This window comes from Misgurnus anguillicaudatus, unplaced genomic scaffold, assembly GCF_027580225.2.
Source record: "Misgurnus anguillicaudatus unplaced genomic scaffold, ASM2758022v2 HiC_scaffold_31, whole genome shotgun sequence".
In the NCBI taxonomy this organism is placed as follows: domain Eukaryota; kingdom Metazoa; phylum Chordata; class Actinopteri; order Cypriniformes; family Cobitidae; genus Misgurnus; species Misgurnus anguillicaudatus.
In genome coordinates this window covers 5,717,898-5,741,444 of record NW_027395281.1, presented here as the reverse complement: position 1 = coordinate 5,741,444, position 23,547 = coordinate 5,717,898, and the positions used below count along the sequence as shown (strand labels likewise).

The following is a 23,547-nucleotide window of genomic DNA, read 5'->3' as shown; positions in this document are numbered from 1 at the left end:
GGCTCACTGTAAATCCTCAGGAGTCAGGAACTGCTTTTATATAGTGTCATAACTGAGCGCTCAGCAGAACTGTTCAGCTGCATATGGTCATGTTGTTTAACATGCTCTCCCAGTGGAAAACAGCGTGATGTTCTCATTTACTGATCTAAATGCTGCATGTCAGTGATATAACTATAGTTATAGTCTTCATTGTTTCAAAAAATAAGTGTATATAATGTTTAAACATTTAGACATTGTAGAAGAATAGTATGTAAAAAATCAGGTGTTTGGATAACACACACACACACACACACACACACACACACACAAATATATATATATATATATTATGGTATATGGTATATATACCATAAGATTAGGTAGTATTTTTTCGGGGCAACAGTAATACTTGCTTTGATAAACTAACTACTCTCTTTCATCCAAATGACCTGTATGCTGAAGTTCTTACATTTCTGCTTTCTTGTTTGTATGGGTTACTTAGGACACGCATTACTTTGTTTTTGTGTTTTTGGACACTCATCACTTACCAGTCCAAGCACATGTCAGACTGATGTACTGACACTTCCTACATTCAACAGAATGCAATGTTTATTACCATCTTACATGTTAATGGCAGATTCATGCTTTTACTATGCAAAAAAGATTTTAAAACAGATATTTATTTAGATTTTGGTGTTGGTCAATTTAAAATAAAATCCTGGCAAGCATCTTCTGCCATCAGGAGATGAAATTAAAATCTTACTAACAGATGCATGTCCAGATATGGACTGAAATAGTTCATCCATCCAAATGAAAAATAATACCATTGGCAGATTTTTTATTGGCTAAGCTCACTGCACATAAACTGGAATCATATTATGGAATGATATTATGACTCTTAAAGTTATAAACAGCCTGTTCTTATATGGAATAATTATAAATATAGCACAGCAAGGGCTGCTGTTGCGCAATTAGGTCATGAATCCAGTCAATAGTGTAGACTTTAATCACACACATTATGACTTCAGACGGGGTCTCACTGCAAGTATTCTGATTTTCTCTGAATCTATCTTTTAAATAATAGCCTAATGTTTAGAAAAAATGCTTATTTAGTTCATGCCATGCTACTTATGATTATTTGTAATGTAGATTAAGTCAAATGAAGATGTGTTTACTATATCTTTCAGCTGGTACCGTACTTAACCGAGTCTGAATTATTTTTAAGGGACAATTTCGCAAATCATTATCAGATTAAATACCTAATAAATGTCACATTTACAAAAGTCGGATTATCTACTTATCTAATTGAAACCTGATAATGAATTGTAAGGAATACATTCAGAAAAGGTGATGCACAGAATATTGTAAATGAGTGAATCAATACTAAAATCTAGTTCACTGGACGTTCTTGCTAAAAAAATAATAACTTGCTAATTAGATTAGCAAAAATACTGCTGTATGGTATCATTCACACAAGGAAATTGGGTCTCATTCACTAACAATTGCATTTGTTTTTTCGTATTTATATGCACATTTGAACTTCTCATAAAAACTTTCCACTGAATTCATAACATCTACGTGTGTACACACATTCATTTTTATTTGAATATTCTTATGTTAGTGAATTTGAAGTGTTCTGAATGAGGGGGTTCGTGCACGCAGTTGGTAATTTGCATGATACACAACCAAACCGGCTCCATAAGTCATTTAGCAGCACAACACTTGTCCACAGAAAATGTTAGAGCAGATTGACACCAAAGCAAAAGACCAAGAAAGAAATGGATGATCATATTTATTATTGATAAAGTTTCCGTTTTGCTTTGGATTTTTAATTTGGGAGGTGTTGTTGTCGGTGGAGGAAGCCAGATGTGCTGTGTGTGTCCACCGGACTAACGGGTAGGCCTATTGGTAAAAAAAAATAAGTATATAAGATGCGATAACAAACACCTTTAATATGACTTCACCAAAGACGCGCATCTCAATTTAAAATAAACAGATAGGAGACCTGGATCAAGTGATTGACATTTGGACCTCTCATTACGTTTACATTACATTTACATTAGGCATTACAGTAATCTAGACGCATGTGAGGAGGCAAAGCATAATAAATTCTCATTACACACATATCTTTGTAAGTGTAGAAAAAATAATATAGCTTATATAATAATAATATAGATGATTTATATATGCTAATAATATATAATAAACAAATATTATATGATATAATAATGTAAATATTATATATAAACATTATTGTTTACATTATAATTAGAGGATATTATTAGTGTAGGCTTAGGTGATTATTGCGTACGTGTGGTACAAGTTGTTCTTTAATTTTTTTCTTACATTTACAAGAAATTTTAGTACGAAAGATTTTGTTGAATCATGATTTGTTCATGTTTACGTACAATTATGTCCGTACGCATGCTTAGTGAATGAGAACAAATGCCTGGTAAATGCATAGTTTTTTGGTCATATAGCTCTGCTTTTATTTCCATAAGATAAAATATTGAGCAAGGACAGCATGTTTAAAGTGTCTACATTATTACTGTGGGTCAGATACAATATTCCTGATTACTCTTTTTAATGAACAGAAGGTTAGGGACATTGGTTTTAATTAAGAGTTAGTTTTAAGGGTTTTAATTTAAGGCTTTTAGGGAGAGAATGCTTTATTGTCATTGTACGCTAGATACAATGAAATTGCAGAGCTATTGCATAAGGTACGTGGTACATAATAGACAAAAGGAGACAGAAGACAAAGTAGATATTACAAAAGGACAAAACACTGCACAGCACTAAGGAGTGGGGAAATACACTGTTATGTAATAGTAACTGTGATACACATTTTGGTCAAGTTAAGAGTAAAAATTATACACCTATGATCAGTGATGCCGGTACCGCGTTACTTAGTAACGCGTTACTTAGTAACGCGTTACTCTAATTTTACCACTTTTTTTAGTAACGAGTAATCTAACGCGTTAATATTTCCAAACCAGTAATCAGATTAAAGTTACTTATCCAAGTCACTGTGCGTTACTATTTTGGAAATTTTCCTTAGTAAAATATATATTTTCTTGTATATTTCTTCTTGCGTCTCGGGAAGTGAAGTCAGGTGTGCGACAAGTCACGTTTTCAGCACGAGGACAATTCAGGTCACGTGTAAGCGACACAAACGTAAACAACGTACAATGGAGAGAGAAGAGAGATGCAGCTACAAAAACACTACGTCAAATTAAAAAAAAAAAAACATTTGGAGTCGCGGCACGGCGCAGACAGTCAAACTAAGAGCAAGTCCCACCCGGTGGTGAGAAGCAGTGAGCAGGAGTTCATCCACTACCCAAACAACAAAAGCTGGACTTCAGTGCAAAACCAGTAAGTGTGGGAGAGTTAAAGAACGAAAGTAACAAAGCGATTTTCTCCGAGTCCTGATAACATCTAAATCTCACTATGACAGCATATTAGCACATCACCTCTGAAAGAGTTGACAAATATCGCATTATTTACTCACCGATTTCCACGTGTAGATCCAGAACTGTGTTATCAACCATGATAAGTACATTCCAAAAGCGGTCTTTTTTTCTTACAACGCGTTGTTTTTCTCGTTTCATGTGTTACAATACTGATAAATCTACAAGGTATTTAGTATATAACATCCTGAAGACTTCTCAGTTTTTCAAAATAAAAGTAAGTCGAGTTTATAGAGTAAGTAGATCTTGTCGGGTCAAAAGTAACACTTGTTAGTTTTGTCCCGCTGCTAATACTGTGTATAATATGGTAAAAAATTGATATTATTCTAATTTGATTTAATTTTATTTTCATAGTGTTCAAACTATTGAATTTTTTGTCTCAGCAATTTAAGTTTGTACTGTTGGTTGCTTTTGAAACATTTGATAAAACTGAAATTTAAAATAAAAATGTAATTTAATTATTTTTTACAAAGATAAATGACAAAATAAGTTTGCAGTTACATATTAAAGAGGTCATAGTAATATATATTTAATAAAAACAAGTGTAACACAAAAATCTATCATGTTTTGTTGTGTTACTTTTGACCCACCTGTGTGTTACTTTCGTCCCTTCTGTCAAGGTCAAAAGTAACAATTCACTACTCTTGTTTAAAGTGAAATTATACAGAAGTCGTTTTACATTTGTTCAAAATTCCAGCTGGTTTTGATAGACCACACTTGTGAGTTATTGACCACAGCAAAAATATATCTCTGTCTAAAACATTAGCTTTTAAAATAAAGTTTTTCTGAAAATGGCCCCTGCTCACCCCTATTTATGTTAAGTGAAGTCAAGAAAGACTATATATATATATATATTTTAGTTTTTTAAAACACAACAGTTCAACTTAAAATGTCAGGAGATACATTGTTGACGTTACTGTTAAAAATGCACTTCCAATAAAGTGAGTGTTGGCAAAACCGGTTGTCATTTTTAATGTTGAGGCAGTGGGGGTGTTGGTAGCTACTGGAATGTAACTAACAAAGTAACTTGTAATCTAACTTAGTTACTTTTAAAATCAAGTAATCTGTTAAGTAACTTAGTTACTTTTTAAAGGAGTAATCAGTAATCAGATTACTTTTTCAAAGTAACTGTGGCATCACTGCCTATGATACACAACACTGTGATACACATAAAAGAAAAACTTGTATTACTGTCTAGTACTTATATATGCACAAATATTCAGCTTATACTGACACTAAAGACACACCTTAGATTTTGCTGATTGAGCCTTTGCCATCAACGGTGAAAGCAGAACAACCAGGGGGTTATGGTTAGTTTAGGGTTCAGTCTCACTCACTTACCTTTGAGGGATTTATCCTAGCTTGTTAGTCCTTTGGTATATTAAGGAGAGAATTTTATAGTTATCTTACAGGTATGTGCTAATCAGAGTTGGGTTACTGTGTAACGCATTACTGTACTCTAATTACTTTTCCTGATAACGCAGTAACGTAACGCTTTACATTTTAAATGTATGTAATTTGATTACAGTTACCCATGACAACAAAATTACGTTACTAGCGTTACAAATTAAGTGTTGAAAAATTTATTAAAATGTATTTTAAAATGACGTTTTGCCGTTGCTCAGCAACGTCTGTTAACGAGCATGCGCGCAGCATCAGTTAAAGGCGGAGTCCACGATGTTTGAAAAACGGTTTGGAAAGGAGACGGGCCGACTACCAAAACACACTTAGAGCCAATCAAATCAAATCAAATGCCGGGTTGCGTATGTGTGGGGCGGGTCTATCAACAGAAGGTCCAGATTCTATTGGGGTAGGGGCGTGTTTGTTTAGGTGATTTCAAATATCAACATTGGCTTTCAAACATCATGGACTCCGCCTTTAACGTGCATGTGCATAATCACTCGTCGGAGACGCAAGCAAATGGATGCTGTGTGATCGGTGGTTGATCATAAGTGGAATACAGACAATTCATGTCCAAAAAAAGTGGGCTTTGCGCGATGACATCTGGTCTGCCAGAAGCGATTGTACAGGTGTGTTTTTAAATCACTAATGTACAATAAGGTTTTCTTTGTTAACATTATTTAACTATGTTATTTAATCATGAGCTCAATGCGTGCACTTGCATTAATTAATCATATGTTTATTTAAACAATTACCAAAACAACTTTTGATTGTTATATTGTTAGCGAACTAACATGAATATTAACATTCTTTAACTTGACCAAAAAGCCCTCGTGAATGCGATGACGTGTTAAAACTCTAGTTTCTGTCTCTGTGACCGCGAATGAATGTAGATAGATAGATAGATAGATAGATAGATAGATAGATAGATAGATAGATAGATAGATAGATAGATAGATAGATAGATAGATAGATAGATAGATAGATGTTAATAAATGTAGAATGTTTAATGAGAAATGTTAAACATGTGTAACTTATTATAAAAGCAACAAATATTTCTGCATCATTATGACCAGTAATTTTAGGAGAGGGCAAATCACACCAAAATAGCTTTAAGCATTCAAATATGACCTTCGGTGTCTCGTCTCTTGTCTTCGCCCCCTTCTTCTCCCTGTTAATAGTTTAATCATTAGTTCATTACCCTCACTTGTTTTCTCCTTATCCTGTTTAGTTTTTCATATTTAATGCCATTGTGTTCTTAGTCCTGTGCTTGTTCATTTTGTACTGTTACTGTGTGATTCTGTCTAGTGTTAGAATCATAGTCAAGTCTAGTTTAAGTCATCTGTCAGTATTCCGTGTTTGTTCTGCCCCCACGTGGGCTCTTGTTTTGTCTGTGTTATAATAAAGTGTTTTCGGTTCACCCCCGTCATCGCCTGCGTTTGGGTTCATCCGTCCTTGTTTCTGACAGTTTCACTTTGTAGCTTTTTTACATTTGATGTTGTCAAAGTAACTTAAAAGTAAAGTAATTAGTAATTAGATTACTTTTTGCATGTAGTAATCAGTAATGTAATCAAATTACAATTTTAAAGTAGTAATTAGTAATTTGTAGTGGATTACTTTTTTAAGTAACTTACCCAACACTGGTGCTAATCTATATGTTTTAAACATATTTTGATAACTATGGTATTTTAAAATAATGTACAGTAAATGCAATTAAGATGCACATTAAACTGAAGAAGAACTACATTCACATTTAATGAATTTCCACACCACCCGTAGTAAAGTTTTTATTGTAGTTTTCATGTCTGTATGGTGTCATGTGCATTTTCAATTGTAAACCCCATTTGTGACTATTTTCTTACTAAAATTGCAGTTTTGAAACCACCTGTTTTCTACATCAATGGTTTTCAAAGTGTGGTACAAACCTACTTATGCCGCAATAGTTGGCTTGACCGGAACGAGCACGCACATTATAATGTATAACTGTATCCCTTTAACAGTATACCTGAGCGGCCTCTACGCTAATAGCACCTTGTTTCTGTTTTCCTGTCTCATCCTCTTTTGCCCGATATATATATATATATATATATTTCACACAATGCATACGTGAACTGTGCATACTCAATCACCACATTCTCCTGTCGATCCTCAAGGCTATGGGTGTCTCTGGAACGGTGCTACTATGGTTCAGGTTTTACCTCTCAGGCAGATCATTTAGAGTAATCTGGAGAGGTGACGTCTCTGAACCCCATTGTCTCAATACTGGGGTACCTCAAGGCTCAGTGCTTGGACCACTGCTCTTTTCTATATACATGATATCCCTAGGTTCTGTCATTCGACAACATGGTTTGCCTACCACTGCTATGCAGATGACACACAATTCCACTTGTCATTTCACCCTGACAATCCCACGGTTTCTGCTTGCATTTTACTCTAGATAAAGGATCATCATCTTCTGCTGAACCTTGCAAAGATGGAACTGCTTGTCATATCAACTGACCCTACGATTCACCATTACACCTTCCAGGACAGCCAAAAACCTGGGAGGGGTAATCGATGATCAGCTTAGCTTTACGGAGCATGTTGCCAACAACACTCGCTTTTGTAGATTCATCCTCTACAACATTAGGTAAATTACACCTTTCCTACCTGAGCATGCTACACAAATCCTAGTCCAGGCTCTTGTCCTGTCCAGACTGGACTACTGCAATGCGTTATTGGCCGGACTCCCAGCCTGTACAACCAAACCCCTATAGATGATCAAGAATGCTGCTGCAAGAGTGGTCTTCAATTAAACAAAAGAGGGCGCATGTCACTCCTCTCTTTGTCAGGTTTCAATGGCTTCCTATAGTAGCTCGCATCAAATTCAAAGCTCTGTTCCTGGCCTTTAAAATGTTTTATTAAAAAATAAATATGGGTACAATTACATCAGAGGTATCAATGAAGTTAGTCTGTTTGTATTAATTGTAACGGGGGGACGATACATATACGGCAACCATCTTTTTAGAACACTGGAAAATATTTATCATAAATTGTGGCATTCAATTCAATCTAACAACTTATATTGTATTGCAATACTGGAAAATTTGCACAAATTAATTTTGTTTTATGATTGAGGTCCAAGTTGCATCTTACACTTTTATATGACTCATCTAAATGACTGTGACTGAACACATGTATTTCATTATTCGGTCATGATTTTTTTGACAGATGATGGCCCAGAAAGACAATAAGAGAATATAGAAAAATGCTGACTTGATTAATTGTATGACTTCTGCAGTAATAAATCTGGATACCTTGCACTAGTTGTGGTGTGAATAAAAAAAGTGGCAGACAACATAAACTTAGAAATCTTTAATGGATACTGTTTTAGACAAAGCAGAAGCAAGTCATATTATATGATTGCCTGTAGGTCTGGTGTCTTTATTCTTCATCTTTACTCTTTAAATGAATACAAAAAGATTTGGTCAATAACATCTCAGAAATTCAATTTTATACTTAAATAGTTTCATTTTAATTGACTCAATATTAAAAAAAAAGTACCTAATTATTCTATATAAAATAATTTTATTTACTTTTAATTTTATTTAGGAAATTTAGAAGTTTCTTACCTTCCCAATGTCACGGCTCTTGGCTCTCAGCTTATTGACCTGGGACTCTGCAATGTCAGCGCGCTCCTGAGCCTCCTCCATCTCATGCTGCACCTTCCTGTACCTTGACAGGTGAGTGTTGGCCTGCTCCTCCTATTAAGGTTACACAAGATGTCCATTTCAGTAGAGTTAATGTTTTCATAAAAATTGAGATTTTGAAAATTTTCAAGCAATGAGATTTTAGACTTACAGCTTCTTCAGCCTGACGCTTGTAGGCCTTGACTTTCAGCTGCAGCTTGTCCACCAGATCCTGCAGTCTGTTCACATTCTTCTTGTCTTCTTCAGTCTTTTAATGTAAATAGTGTTAATTCTCTTGGTTAAACAATGTATACAATAATATTAGGTTATTAAGCTACAATCGCTGAGTTGTTTTACCTGGTAGGTGAGCTCCTTCACTCTCCTCTCATATTTGCGCACTCCTTTAACAGCTTCAGCACTACGTCTCTGTTCACCCTCAACTTCAGCCTCCAGCTCACGCACCTTCAGAAAAAGAGTGTAGTTATAATCCAAAAAATCACTAGCATGTTTAGAGCAAGGCCGGGTCTACAGATTTTCCCTCTGCACCCCCAAATAATGTCCAGTCAACCATAAAAAGTGGTGTCTATTTACAGAAATTTCATCCCTGTTGGGAAACGTTATTTATATTAGTGTCCTCCCACCAATGTCTGGTTATCTTAAACAAAGCTCGAGGGTCTCTTTAGCCACATTTAACTCACAAGAAAAGTACTACTTTTCTCTACAATGGTAACTTAAAAAACACATCTTTAAAATATATATTTCAGAATAAATTGCCATTCACAATTACATAAACATAATAACACATAGTCAAACATCCCCAACATAGCCCCTTCTTAGACTTCACATGCAAAAATGTACTATTTTTATGTTCAGAAGGGGGTCATTGTAAGGTAAAATGTGATGTTTTATAATGTTACGTTATAATATCTTATTTGCAATGTTATGAACAAAGCAGTGCGATTTATCTTTGGACTTGTCGAAACACAAATAGTATTTTTGGGCTTGGGATTTTCTCATGAATAGATTATTTAAAGCGTTGTGCTTTGTTGTGATATTTTAGCATAGTTGCTGCAGCAGAATGTATGATAGGGTCAGGAATTCATAAAAATATAGCCTATGAGTCTGCCATACCTTGGCTTTAGGTGAATTGACGCATATTGAATGTCGTTACCATATTATCATATCTATACAATGTTGACATTAAAAACATTAAAACCTACCCTGGCCTCCAGTTTCTGCAGCTGTTTCTTTCCACCTTTCATGGCCAGATTTTCAGCCTCATCCAGACGATGCTGTAGGTCTTTGACAGTAACCTCCAAGTTCTTCTTCATCCTCTCCAGGTGAGCACTGGTGTCCTGCTCTTTCTTCAGCTCTTCAGCCATCATTGCTGCCTAAAATAGTGAAAACTTTTTAATCCATAGACTATAGATACCGACAACTTCCATGAAGGATAAAATACAATTCTGAAAGTACAGAAAATAGAAAATGCTAAATATTTTACATTTACAAAGTAGTTTAATGCAATGCAATGGAAATGTGTAAATGCAAAATATTTGAAACACTTACATCAGTGATGGCCTTCTTGGCTTTCTCCTCTGCATTTCTGGCCTCCTGGACCGCATCATCCACCTCACCTTGAACCTGGACCAGATCAGCTTCAAGCTTCTTCTTGGTGTTAATAAGACTTGTATTCTGTGAGAGATCAGTGTTTTTAGTCAGAATGTTACAAAAAAACGTACTGTTATTATAAACGTAGAATTTTCAAGTTTATTGTTAATAATTTTTCATACCTGAGAATGTAGCAGTCCCACACGCTCACTGGCATCCACAAGCTCCTGCTCTGCCACTTTGCGGCCTCTCTCAGTTTGCTCGAGTGCAGCTCTTAGCTCCTCAATCTCTGCTTGCATCAGGTTATTTCTGCGCTCCACCATGGCAGCCTGCTCCTTCATGTCTTCCTGTCCTCTGATGGCTTCATCAAGGTGCAGTTGGGCATCCTGTGGCAGGTTTAGGGTGTCATTTTTTTGTCATGCTTTGACTCTATTTTAGACATCCAAGAATAGTACCTTGAGTTGGCCTTGGACGTTCCTGAGCTGTTTCTGGGCCTCAGCAGCCTGGCGGTTGGCATGACTCAGCTGAATCTCCATCTCATTGAGATCTCCCTCCATCTTCTTCTTGACTCTCAGGGCATCATTTCTGCTCCTGACCTCAGAGTCCAAAGTGCTTTGCATGGAATCAATCACTCTTTGGCTGTTCCTCTTGATCTGCTCAATCTCTTCATCTTTCTCAGCAAGCTTTCTGTCAATTTCACTTTTGACCTGACTCAGCTCCAGCTGGACACGAATAATCTTGGATTCTTCGTGTTCCAGAGTGCCCTAATAAACAATAGTGGGGTTTTATTAACTACTAAAGGGAGTTCAATTCAATTTTATTAGACAGTGTGGGTAATGGATTCTTGCAAGTAGCTTTACCTCAGCTTCTTCCAGTGCAGTCTGGATCTCTGATTTCTCAGCCTCCACTGTCTTCTTGGCTTTCTCTAACTCATGAATGCTCTTTCCGGTCTCTCCAAGCTGCTCAGTAAGGTCAGAAATCTCCTCTGAAGGTAAAAAACACAGTTGTAAAAATTGCTGTTTGATGCCAATCTGTATTCCACTTTTGATATCTGAAAAAGTGCCATTTACGTTGCAAATTCTTGTTCTCTCTCTTCAGAGTCTCCAGGTGATCAAGAGTTTCTTCATAAGAGTTCTTCATCTTGAAGAGCTCAGTGCTGAGGGAACGAGCTTCTTTCTGAGCACCTTCTAGCTCAGCCTGACCTTCCTCATACTTCTGTTTCCACTCTGCCAGGACCTAAAAATGAATTAGCAAAATGATAATCACATGGGTCATTTAACTGTATGGATCAGAGTTAAGATTTGCAGATGAGTCATGTTTTTTTACCTTGTCAAAGTTTCTCTGCTTCTTGTCCAGGTTGGCAGCCAATGCATTTGCTCTCTCCACGTCAATCATGAGGTCCTCTACTTCACCCTGCAATCTTTGCTTGGTCTTTTCCAGTGAAGCACACTTGGAGTTCACAGCCTCAATTGATTCTTCTGCTTCTTGCAGACGCTGGGCCAATTTTTTCCTGTGAAAGTTGTAGGAAATGGGTAAAATGGTGATGTGTTAATCATAACAAAAATTTCCTCAATTTTTTTTATTTTTAAATTACATACTTGGCTTCCTCAAGCTCCTCGGTGCGCTGGATAGCATCAGTCTCATATTTGGTTCTCCACTGAGCCACCTCACTGTTGGCCTTAGACATTCCACGTTGAAGTTCAGCTTTTGCCTCTTGTTCCTCCTCAAACTGCTCTCTGAGCAAATCACAGTCATGGCGGGCAGACTGAACAGCATGGGCCAGAGCGTTCTTGGCCTAATATTAAACATACATTTAACACAATTAAAGGCTCCTTGAATTACTAGAAGTAGAAATACATTTCACCATGTGTAGTGATATACCTTTACTTCCTCCTCAACATGTCTCTTGAGTTCTTCAATCTGCTGAGTGAAAGCCTGTTTTCCTCTTGTCAGCTGAGAAACAAGAGCTTCTTTCTCCTCCAGCTGGCGAGCCAGTTCACCTGTTAATTTGCTTTAGATTAATAATTTTATTAAACAATTTTATTTGGAACAGAAATTGGTTGTGCACTAACCATTCTCAGTGGCAAGTCTTGCTTTTTGGGCACTCGTGTCATTAAGCTGGCGAACATTTTCATCATTCTTGGCCTTTATTTCACTCAGTTGGTCTTCAAGGGTGCGGCACATTTTCTCTAAATTACCCTAACAGCACACAGTTATATAAAATACAATGTTTTACAGATGATGTCTCACTGTACATTTTTATTTAATGATCTTCTGCTTGTGATTACCTTTGATTTGGCCACTGCCTCCATGTTGCTTGATAAGTCATCAATCTCCATCTTGTACTCACTCTTCTCCTTCTCCAGCTTTTGCTTGACACGCTGAAGGTTGTCGATCTGTTCTCCCAGCTCGGCCACACTGTCTGCCTGCTTCTTTCGGAGAGCGGCAGCTGTAGCCTCATGTTGTAAGGTGGACTCTTCCAGATCACGACGCAACTTCTGGAATTCTGCTTCCCTCTTCTTGTTCATCTCAATCTGGGCAGAAGTGGCACCACCAGCTTCCTCAAGCCTCTCACTGATTTCTTCAAGTTCCCTGGAGAGATCAGCTCTCTGCTTCTCCACTTTAGCACGAGCAGCTCGCTCGGCCTCAATTTCTTCCTCCAACTCCTCAATGCGGGCCTATTTTGAAAATATACATTTAGTTTATCAAAGTGGTTATGTGATTTTTTCCAGCCAAGTACTTGATGATATAATAGACATTACCTGAAGTTCTTTGATCTTCTTCTGAAGCTGTGCCCCCAAAGACTGTTCATCTTCAATCTTGCTGAGAAGCTGACTTATCTCAAAGTCTTTTCTGTTTTAAAATAAAATGTTATGTAAAATGTCTAATCAAAATATTACTGATACAATGACAACTACAGATGGTAATACTGAAATCTTTCACACTTTTTGATCTTTTCGTCTGATTGCTGTTTGTCATTTTCCAGGTCCATTATAGATTCCTGGGTCAGTTTCAGATCACCCTCAAGCTTTCTCTTTGCTCTCTCAAGGTCCATACGGAGCTTCTTCTCTTGCTCCAGTGAACCCTCCAGCTAATATTAGAAAAACAGTGCATGAAATCTAACAGTCAGCAACAGAACAATGAAATAATTTTCTCATTTATTATTAGCCTTATTCTAATGCCGAACATCTTACATCATCCACTTGCTGCTCAAGTTTTGTCTTGGCTTTAGTCAGAGTGTTGACTTTGTCTTCCTCTGCCTGAAGGTCATCAAGGGTTTGCTGGTGTGCCTCTTGGAGGGCTTTCTTCTCTTTGGTCAGCTTGGCAATGCTCTCATCCTGAGAGGCCATCTCCTCAGTCAGGTTTTTCACCTACATGCAAGCATTGTTTTTTGATTTCCTTGTCAATTATTAACACATGCGCAGAGTGTATAAGACGTGATTAAAATTTGAACCTTATTTTCAGTTGCATGTTTTTCCTTTTCCACTTTGGCCAAGGTGAGCTCCAGGTCATCAATATCTTTCTTCAGCTCAGAGCATTCATCTTCCAGTTTCCTCTTCTTTGCAGTCAGTTCAGCATTGATCTCCTCCTCATCCTCCAGTCTCTCGGTTGACTCTTTGAGTTTGGCCTCAAGCTGGATCTTGCTTTTGATAAGACCTTCACATCTCTCCTCAGCATCAGAGAGATTGTCAGCTTCCTATTCATTGGGATGGAGACAAAGTTTTTAAAACTATGCTTTTAAAATCCATGATTATTTGGCTTCAACAAGTGTAATACTCACAGAAGCTACTTGCAGTTGAAGATCGTTTTTCTCCTGTAGGAGTGACACCATTTTCTCCTCGAGCTCCTTCTTTTTCGCTAGTGCCTTGGCTAGATCCTCCTTCATTTTCTCATAATTCTCCTTCATGGCTGCCATTTCTTTTTCTGTCTCTGCACTCTTCAGAAGAGGTTTGATCTTGAAGTACAGCTTCATCCATGGCCAGTGTTTCACATTCATAAATGAGCGGATGTTGTATTGAATGGAATAAATTGATTCTCTGTGTAAAAATACCATTGGTTACTTTCATTTATTTCATACTATCATAATCATTTGTGTTCCAAACACTTTTGTGACTACATTGTACCTCCTTTCCATCATTTTAACAAACTCTTTTCTCATGACGTATCCACGGCAAAGAGCCTGAGTCATGGTTACCAACGTTGCTAGTTTCTCATCTCTCATCTCTTCAAGAGTACCCAGCAGACCAGCTTTAAAGAACACCTAAACAATATTTGGAGAATGTAAGTGCTAAAAAGTAAAAGGCAGTTCTCCTTTATGCAGATTTCAACTTAGTCTTTGGAATTTTGTCTTACCTTGGTGTGTCCAAATTTATACTGTGTGTGGTCGACATCAATAGAACCCAAGAGTTTCTCTGAGGCTTTTTTGTTGTCAATGAACTGTCCCTCAGGGATGACACTAGCATTTAATACTTTGTATCTGGAGGACAATCAGGCATAAAACACAGCAGAGATGACAAGATGGTGGTATATCATATGAAGCTCAAATGGTGCAATGATTATATGTTGAGATATTTACAATACCTCTGTTTGAAGTCACCATAGAGGATTCTGCTGGGGAAACCTTTCCTGCAGATTCTGATACCCTCCAGCACACCATTACACCTCAGCTGATGGATAACCAGGTGGTTCTCCATCAGACCTGGAACAAAGACATTACTAAGGATGAAAAGATATTTTAAAACAATAGATACATTTTAAATTTAAAAAATGGTTTACCTGGAGTCTTGGACTCATTAGGAATCAAGCAACGCACAAAGTGAGGGTGAGTGCTCCTCAGGTTACTCATCAGCTTGCCCAAGTTCTCCTGTAAATGTGTTTATTTCATTACTGTTTAGGTTTTTATTGTAATGAACTTTACTTTTTACATAAAGAGATTTGCCTCATACCCTAAACAGTGCAGACACTGTCTGGAAGGAACCACCCTTCTTCTTGCCTCCCTTCTTTCCACCACTTTCAGCTGTTTTGTGTCAAGGCAACACAAATATTGTAGTTAATGTAATTAATATTGTATTGCCATTTCTTAACCATTCTTGACCATTTAAGTAAATCTGTTTATCTGTCAAAATATGTTTATCAATTCTGAAATATATATGTTCTAGTTTTGATATATACAAATGTAATATATTCTGAAATTCTTACCTTCAGCGCCTCCATGAGCGGCATACAGGAAGGCCAGAAGTTTGACTGATGACTTCTGATAGAGTTGCACAACAGAGTCGTTCAGTGGATCCTTGTTCTTGTCCAACCAGCCAGAAATGTTATAGTCAACAGTGCCAGCGTAATGCACCAGAGAAAAGTGAGCTTCTGCCTTGCCTTTGGCAGGTTTGGGCTTCTGAAAAGCTGCACATTTGCCGAGATGCTGATCATGCAGCTTGTTTTTGAAGCTTGTGTCTGTGGCTTTGGGGAACATGCACTCCTCTTCAAGGATGGAGAAGATGCCCATTGGCTGGTGGAGAAATACTCAAGCTTAAGCACAAGTACATAATATAAACATTGTTTTGTCAAGTCTTTATTCTTACCTTCTCAATAAGCTCAATGCAGGCAGCTAAGTCCATTCCAAAGTCAATGAACTCCCATTCAATGCCTTCTTTCTTGTACTCCTCTTGCTCCAGCACAAACATGTGATGATTGAAAAACTGTTGCAGTTTCTCGTTGGTGAAGTTGATGCAAAGCTGCTCCAAGCTGTTGAACTGATATTTCAACATAAGAAAGTCATTTTTGATCTTTACATTTACATTTTGATCCTTAGAAACATATTAGTGACTGATGCTCACATCAAAGATCTCAAATCCAGCGATGTCCAGCACACCAATAAAGAACTGTCTGGGCTGCTTTGTGTCCAACATCTCATTGATACGGATGACCATCCACAAGAACATTTTCTCATAAATTGACTTGCATAGAGCACTAACTGAGTTATTCACCTGTAAAAGAGTGTACGTAGTTTATGAATTTTATGTTTTACATTTTAATTAAGATCATTTTAGGTTTTGTCTGTTCAATAGACATTAATTGTGTTACTCATTGTCACCTGTGGTACAGTTTGGCCTTTGGTCACAAACTCATTTCCAACCTTTACTCTAGGGTAACACAAAGCTTTCAGCATGTCTGCAGAGTTCAGGCCCAAGAGATAGGCGATTTTATCAGCCACTAAACAAAGAGAAATTTTCAGATAATGGTCAGTAAATAAATGTTCGTATTGTACTATGTCTTTGTATATATATATATATATATATATATATATATATATATATATATATATATATATATATATATATATAGTATACACAGAGTATTTCTGTGAATGAAGTTAATCTCACCCTCAGTGCCATCAGGTTCAGCCTGCTCCTCTCTCTGCTTCTGCTTAAACTTCATGTTGCCATGATGCATCACAGCACCTGTCAGCTTGTAGATGCCTATTTTCTCTTCAGCGCTGAAGCCCAGAATGTCAATAGCAGTCTGTTTTGGGAAATTAATACAACATTTAAGAGTGTTTTTGTTACAGTTACATGACATAAATGTTGTGTTTTGCAAAGTTTGCTGCTTAAGCTGTTGTGGTGTTCATTCACATTGTTTCTAGATCAGGTGTCTCCATCACTGATCCTGGAGGGCTACCGTCCTGCATACTTCAATTCCAACCCTGCTCAAACACATCTCACTGCAATTATCAAGCAACCTTGAACTAGTTAGGTGTATTAACTATCCTACTGATTGGAATGTAAGAGCAGACTGATCGCTCTACAAGGACAAAAGTGCTACCAATTATTGTGTTTTTGTTAGCAATGGTTACCTCCAAGGAAAGATGTGCAGCCATCATCCCTTTGCATCACATTGGCTCACATGCAAGTGAGGTGGCTAAAAAGAATATTGCACCTGAAAGAACCATTTACTGGATCAACAAGAACTTCAAGAAGAGAGGTTCGGCTGCAACGAAGGCTTCAGGACGTCCCAAAGTGTCCAGAAAGCACCAGGACCATCTTCTCCTGATGGAATCGTGTTATCACCAGTACAGAGCTTGCTTGATATTGGTAGCAGGTTTGTGTAAGTGCATTTGCATGCACAGTGAGGTGAAGACTTGGAGTCAAGAAGGGCAGCAAAGAAGCCACTTCTCTCCAAATAAATAACAATCAAGGACAGACTTAAATTCTACAGGAAGTACAAGGATTGAACAGCGTATGGTGTAAAGTGAAGCTCCCTTTTAACTGTTTGGAAAATCAGGAAAATCGGTTGTTGGGAGAAGAAAAAGTGAACTGTACCATGAGTCCTGTGTTGTGCCAACAGCGAAGCATTCTGAGTGGGCTCTCTTATAATTCTGCCCTAAAACACTGCCATGAGTAAAGAATTCTATCAAAACATCCTGCATGAGCAACTTCTCCCAATGATCCAGGAGCAATTTGGCGATGATCTGTGCACTTTCCAGCATGGAACACAATGTCACAAGGGAAGAGTGATAATGAAGATCGTTACATAAAAATGTTAAATCCATGGTTAGGCAACTCAATGAATCTCAATCCTATAGAGAACCTGTGGTCAATCCTGAAAAGGTGAGTGAACAACCTTTTCATTATTCATTATTTTTAGTATACCATAGAAACATGTTGAAGATTAATCTACAAATACTGGAGCAGCAAACTTTGCAAAAAACAAAAAAATTCTCTGCCAATACTTTTGGCCATGACTGTACATTATCTTATGTGGTATTTTTTACATTATTTCTACTCATAAATATATCATAAAGAATTAAAGATAATAAGCCTGTTGTCCACGTACGTCTGTTGCAATGAACTCTTCCACATCATTAATACTCTTGACAGTGATTTCACCCTGGCTGATCATTGGATAGTCATAAGGATTGGTGGTGATGAGCAAGGCCTCTGTGAAGAATTGAAGTGCACTTTATTAACACTGCTCTTAGACTTTTTATCAATCATACACTACTCTAGATTTCTCACCGAGCAGTTCTGGTTTGTGTCCAGTCATGAGCTGGTAGAAGATGTGGTAGCTCCTCTCAGCAGACAACTGGAATGTTACTCTTGACTTTTCCAGCAGATCTTTACAGGATAACATTGGCTTCAGATGACTAATATTCATGCTTGTTTAACGATAAAATAGTTTTAAAACAATGCTACTCACAAGTTTCAATATCAGCTGACGCCAGTTTCCCAGTTGTACCAAAGTGAATCCTGATGAATTTACCCTTAAGAGACAGACATTATTTAAGACACCTTTAAATGTCTGCCATCTTAGAAAGGTATAACAGAAATGATAATGTATTACATCAGACTTCAACTTACAAAACGAGAGGAGTTGTCGTTCCTTATAGTCTTGGCATTACCATAAGCCTCCAGCAGGGGGTTGGCTGCGATGATTTGATCCTCCAGTGAGCCCTGCATATAAGATTGGTAATATTAGATCAGTAATGAGGTAAATCAATCAATATTGTAGTTCATGTGTAATCTATATGATTTTGCTGACCTGCATTTTTCCAGGAACAGGTTCTGCCTTCTTTGCTCCAGACATTGCACCAACGGTTGCAAAGTACTGAATGACACGCTTTGTGTTCACAGTCTTTCCTGCACCAGATTCTCCACTGGAGGTTCAAACAAGATTTTTATTCACAAAACCTCTATATGTTTTTACATATTTTAAGAAAGTTACTTGAAGAGAAGGCAATGCACTTACGTAATCAGAACAGACTGGTTCTCACGATCTGAAATAAAACCATGGAGTATTTGTAGTTTTCAAGATCCAATTATTTAACATAAACTCATCAGTAAATATCTGAATCCACTTACCGGTGAGCATGAACTGGTAGGCGTTGTCAGAGATGGAGAAGATGTGTGGTGGAGCTTCAATCCTCTTTTTGCCTCTGTAACCATTCACAACAACTGTATCGTACACTGGCAGCCATTTGTATGGATTGACAGTGACGCAGAACAAACCAGAGTATGTCTGAAACAGAGACGATGGTCCAGTGTGTTACAGTTCAACATCGACCTCATTGCAGGTATTAAAAGTGATGTTGTTAGACTTACATAGATCATCCATGCTGCGTAACGCTCTTTGAGGTTAAACAGCACAGCAGGCTCATTGAGGTGGGTCATCATGGCCATGTCCTCAATTTTGTCAAACTTGGGTGGATTCCTGGGAAAGATTTCATCTTCTTTGACAGTGAGAGTCTAATATTAAACAACAGAAGTTATCAGGACTGACTCAAGAAATTAGTAACATGAAATAATTCCTTAAGATTTTTTTGAACGTACCTTCCCAGAATCAGTTTTGACAGTAGCTTTGCCACCCTCTTTACTAACAAGAGTACCCTTCAGGTACATCTCATCTGTATCTGTTACAAAGAAGGCTGTTTTGGCATCAAACGGTGTGTTCTGAGCCTCAATCCTCTCTCTCTCTGGTTTGCGGAGGTAAATGGCCGCCGGGCCAAAACACTCCATCTCACCGTCTCCCATGGTTGCAGATTACTGTGGTATAAAATATACACAGGGTTAGGGACAGTATGTTTATTAATGCCTAATATTTTATTTTTATATTTTTGTTGCTAAGTTATTGATATGCAAATTGATGTATCAAACTTTAATCCTAACTTTAGTGTTATTATAGCATTATTAAATTGATGAAGAAGAGTTTTTTAAATCAAGTAAAATAAGTTAATAACTATTAGCATTTTACCTTGTATGACCCCACAGGGAACCAAAGCTGATGTGAATTTAAGATTTCTGAAAGAGAAAAAGCAGGTGAGAGAATTATTTTATTGCTTTCCAACATACAGTAGGTATTCCTCAAAGATAAAGGAAATTAAATAAATGCTGTATCTCACTTACCTCTGCAGGCTCACTGTGAATCCTCAGGAGTCAGGAACTGCTTTTATATAGTGTCATAACTGAGCGCTCAGCAGAACTGTAAAGCTGCATATGGTCATGTTGTTTAACATGCTCTCCCAGTGGAAAACAGCGTGATGTTCTCATTTACTGATCTTAATGCTGCATGCCAGTGATATAAATGTTCGTAATTCATTATTTTTTATAAACTTTTAAATGTACATAATTTCAAAATCTTAAGACATTGTAAGTTAAGAAAAATAACAGGTGTTTGGATAACACTTATATACTGTATATGCCACAAATCACATGTTCTATTTTTATTAGGTTGTAGTGTTCTTTAAAACAATTTAAGGATTGAAATTTTATTTTCATCTAAAAAGCTTTTCTGCTTGATACATTTATTTTATTGTGATTTATTTACCATCCCAGTGTTTTCATCCTGCGGATTGTATGGTTCATTGCTGCATATCAGTCATATTCCGTTTTTATCCAGAAAAAAGGTTAGTTTCTTCTTCTTATTCTACTATTTTTGTTGCTTAACAAGATGATTTTCAACATTTTGTTTAAAAAGAATGACATACTAATAAACTAAAATGCTTTTAAGGGTAAATTTGGCCACATGAATTTGTCACATTTTAAAATTTCTTCTATAGGTTTCTGTTATTTTTTTATTTCTTTATTTATGAGAACATAATGTTTGACGATTAATTTGATATTACTGATGCTATTTCAGTGTAATGACTTGGCACAGAAGAGAAACTCAGTTCAGATGCAGAGAAGCCCACAGATGGCACTGGTATTTAGTTTCAGTTGCACAGCCAGAATTGATTTTATAAATAACTGACATCCTCTAGTAACTAGCATGCTAATAGTTGTTAATGGTTGTTACATTACACCGAAAGAAAATCATTCATTTTTTTGATACGTATAACCTGTGTTTTTGTTTTCTGAAAGAGTTAAGTAGTTTTTTAGTTGCCAATAAAAGCTCAGTAGTTCAGGTACATACTGTACCGTAGTAAACTGGAAACATAGTGTTATAAACAGCATGTGCTTTTATGCATAAAACATACATTTAAAGAAGGTCTGCGGACATTTGGGTCAGCATTATAGCGGCAAAATGAAAGCTATTATTTGTTGTGTTTATTGTTATGAAGTTCGGCTTGTTGTTAATATAGTTAGGAATTCTGCACTGTCTGTAAGAAACTATTTATAAAGGCATTAAAGGCGGAGTCCACGATGTTTGAAAAACGGTTTGGAAAAGAAGACGGGCCGACTACCAAAACACACTAATAACCAATCAAATCAAATCAAATGCCGGGTTGCGTATTTGTGGGGCGGGTCTATCAACAGAAGGTCCAGATTGTATTGGGGTAGGGGCGTGTTTGTTTAGGTGATTTCAAATATCAACATTGGCTTTCAAACATCATGGACTCCGCTTTTAAACCCTATCTGAAAACATTTATGTCAAAAGACAACTAAAGCATGCAGCTTTAAAAAAAAGATATTATTCAAAATAGGAATGTTATAAAATGTCCAGAACGATCAGTAGGATATCTTTTCAAATAATTATAGCTGCAAGCAGTGAGGAGGGAATTAAGCAGTAAGCACCACCCTATGGCCATGTCAGCACTGTTTCAGATATCAATAATCATTTCTCAAATTAGCATCACCATTTCTTCAACATTACCCTGACCAGGGGCCTCATTTACAGCCGTTAAACTCTCAAACAAATGCTAGGCTACTCTCTATGTCCTCATTGTAATCGTGCTAACTATAATGTTCATAACAAAACCAGCATGAAAAAACATGTGTTCGCCTATAACACTAAACTACTGTACTATTTAAAGAAAATAAGGAGATCGCTATAGTAATAAGTCTGTTAGTAAAAGGAAATTTCTATTTATGTTTTTAAATTAAAATGATTAATTTTATATTTATGCTCATTGTAAAGCACACTTGTGCTGCTGGAGAAGAGCACGCATATATCAGACGCACCGACTAAAGGAGTTGAAAACATTTAGCGCTAGTGATAGAATACCATCTTTCAAACAAACAATTGGATTCAAGTCTCAATATCAGCATAAATTAGGTGTTTTGCATTGACTGTTTATTGTTAAAAATGGGCGTATATGAGGCTGTTTAATGTACGCACACTTGCTGTTGAAAGGGAACATGGCTTACAGGTCTCGGTACGCATGGTTTTATAAATCGAAATATTTTTGACGGACACCATTTTTGGCGTAAACTTTAGTAAGGATTCTACGCACAGTTTTTTAAATGAGACCCCAGATCTGATGCAATTAATAGTGGGTTGTGTCAAAGTGGGTTGTAAGTGCCATACTTCCTGCTGCAATGGACCTTCAGATCATTCCATATTCTAAATAGTCAAACTACAATGGCCTATAATAATAATACTATAAATAATAATCTTTCAATTCAACTTTATTTATGTAGCGCTTTTCACAATTGTTTAATTGTTTCAAAGCAGCTTTACATTAATAAAAGCAGGAGAAAACACAGACAAATCAGAAGACACCAAAAGTAGCAAAGTACAGTGGCTCAGATTAAACCGTACTAGTTAGCGGAGTAATAATGTAACTTATAGAAGAAACATCTAATTTAAGCTAATATCAGCTGACTTCCAACCGAGAGAGAGAGACAGACATAGCTGATCCTATAGAGGATATGGTATATTATAACATTTTATGGGAATTAAAAATGAAAAAAAAAAGAGTAAGTGGTTGTTTGTCACTGGGCAGATCCAGTAGCTAAAATACTATATATGAAATACTTTAATACTATATTTTAAATACTATCCTATTAGATTTAACCCTAAATTAGGCTGCTGTTTTGATTTGTTTTAACTCAGCTTTAATTATACAGCAGTAACAATGCTGAGGCTGTTCTATGGTCATTGGATATTCAATTACAACAGAGGTCTTCAAACTTGCTCCTGGGGACCCATTGTCCTACAAAGTTCAGTTCTAATCCAGATGCAACACACTTTTTTGACTGATCCTGAAGATCTTGAATGGTTGGGTTAGGTGTTTCTAGTTAGGGCTGAAGCTAAACTCTGCAGGACGGTGTTGCACCAGGAGCAGGGCTGAAGACCTCTGATTTACAAAAGTGCTATTTTACACAGGAATTGTGTCTCAGAAAAGTAATATCCATGTCTTAGTCCAGACATTTGTGGATTTAATATTAAAATTGTACATCTGCAAGGTATAATTTTTCATTTAGGATTTAGGGCCCTATTTTAACGATCTAAGCGCATTGTCTAAAGCGCACAGCGCAACGTCTAAATGGACGTGTCCGAATCCACTTTTGCTAATTTAACGACGGGAAAAATGGTTTGTGCGCCGAGCGCATGGTCGAAAAGGGTGGTACAATTTTTAATGAGAAATGGGAGTATTTCGGGCGTAACATGCCATAAACCAATGAGATTCTCAGCTCTCATCCCCTTTAAAAGCCTGTTGCGCTGGCGTTATGTCTAATCCCTATTTAGATGACGGACTTTGTAAACTGAAA

At 36.9% G+C, this 23,547-nt stretch overlaps 1 protein-coding gene across 1 annotated transcript; it reads right to left on the bottom strand.

Annotated features, from left to right (window-relative positions):
* Positions 1-8,186: 8,186 nt before the first annotated feature.
* LOC129453202 (myosin heavy chain, fast skeletal muscle) lies at positions 8,187-19,978 on the bottom strand. The gene is made up of 40 exons (XM_055217327.2): positions 19,868-19,978; positions 19,447-19,659; positions 19,219-19,362; positions 18,979-19,135; positions 18,866-18,893; positions 18,659-18,773; positions 18,478-18,570; positions 18,317-18,380; positions 18,136-18,234; positions 17,954-18,057; positions 16,504-16,642; positions 16,215-16,333; positions 15,958-16,107; positions 15,703-15,873; positions 15,323-15,629; positions 15,070-15,140; positions 14,900-14,987; positions 14,705-14,822; positions 14,477-14,600; positions 14,248-14,384; positions 13,905-14,160; positions 13,578-13,820; positions 13,318-13,494; positions 13,069-13,214; positions 12,886-12,976; positions 12,412-12,801; positions 12,196-12,322; positions 12,005-12,123; positions 11,722-11,918; positions 11,450-11,633; positions 11,194-11,359; positions 10,984-11,108; positions 10,579-10,887; positions 10,306-10,509; positions 10,082-10,207; positions 9,736-9,906; positions 8,873-8,977; positions 8,688-8,783; positions 8,459-8,590; positions 8,187-8,288 (listed from the first exon to the last, which is right to left on the bottom strand). Exons 2-40 carry the CDS (start codon positions 19,645-19,647, stop codon positions 8,271-8,273), a joined length of 5,811 nt encoding a protein of 1,936 aa, XP_055073302.2. The 5' UTR covers positions 19,648-19,659; positions 19,868-19,978; the 3' UTR covers positions 8,187-8,270.
* Between the last annotated feature and the right edge of the window lie 3,569 nt (positions 19,979-23,547).

What these genes read in the sequence shown, in the direction of transcription:
- LOC129453202 (XM_055217327.2), bottom strand. Translation starts at nt 19,647, where the DNA reads ATGGGAGACGGTGAGATGGAGTGTTTTGGCCCGGCGGCCATTTACCTC. An exon ending in TGGGACTGCTACATTCTCAG is followed by an intron (nt 10,208 to 10,305) that starts GTATGAAAAATT and finishes GATCTCTCACAG; the next exon opens with AATACAAGTCTTATTAACAC. An exon ending in CCAAGAAGGCCATCACTGAT is followed by an intron (nt 9,907 to 10,081) that starts GTAAGTGTTTCA and finishes TCACTATTTTAG; the next exon opens with GCAGCAATGATGGCTGAAGA.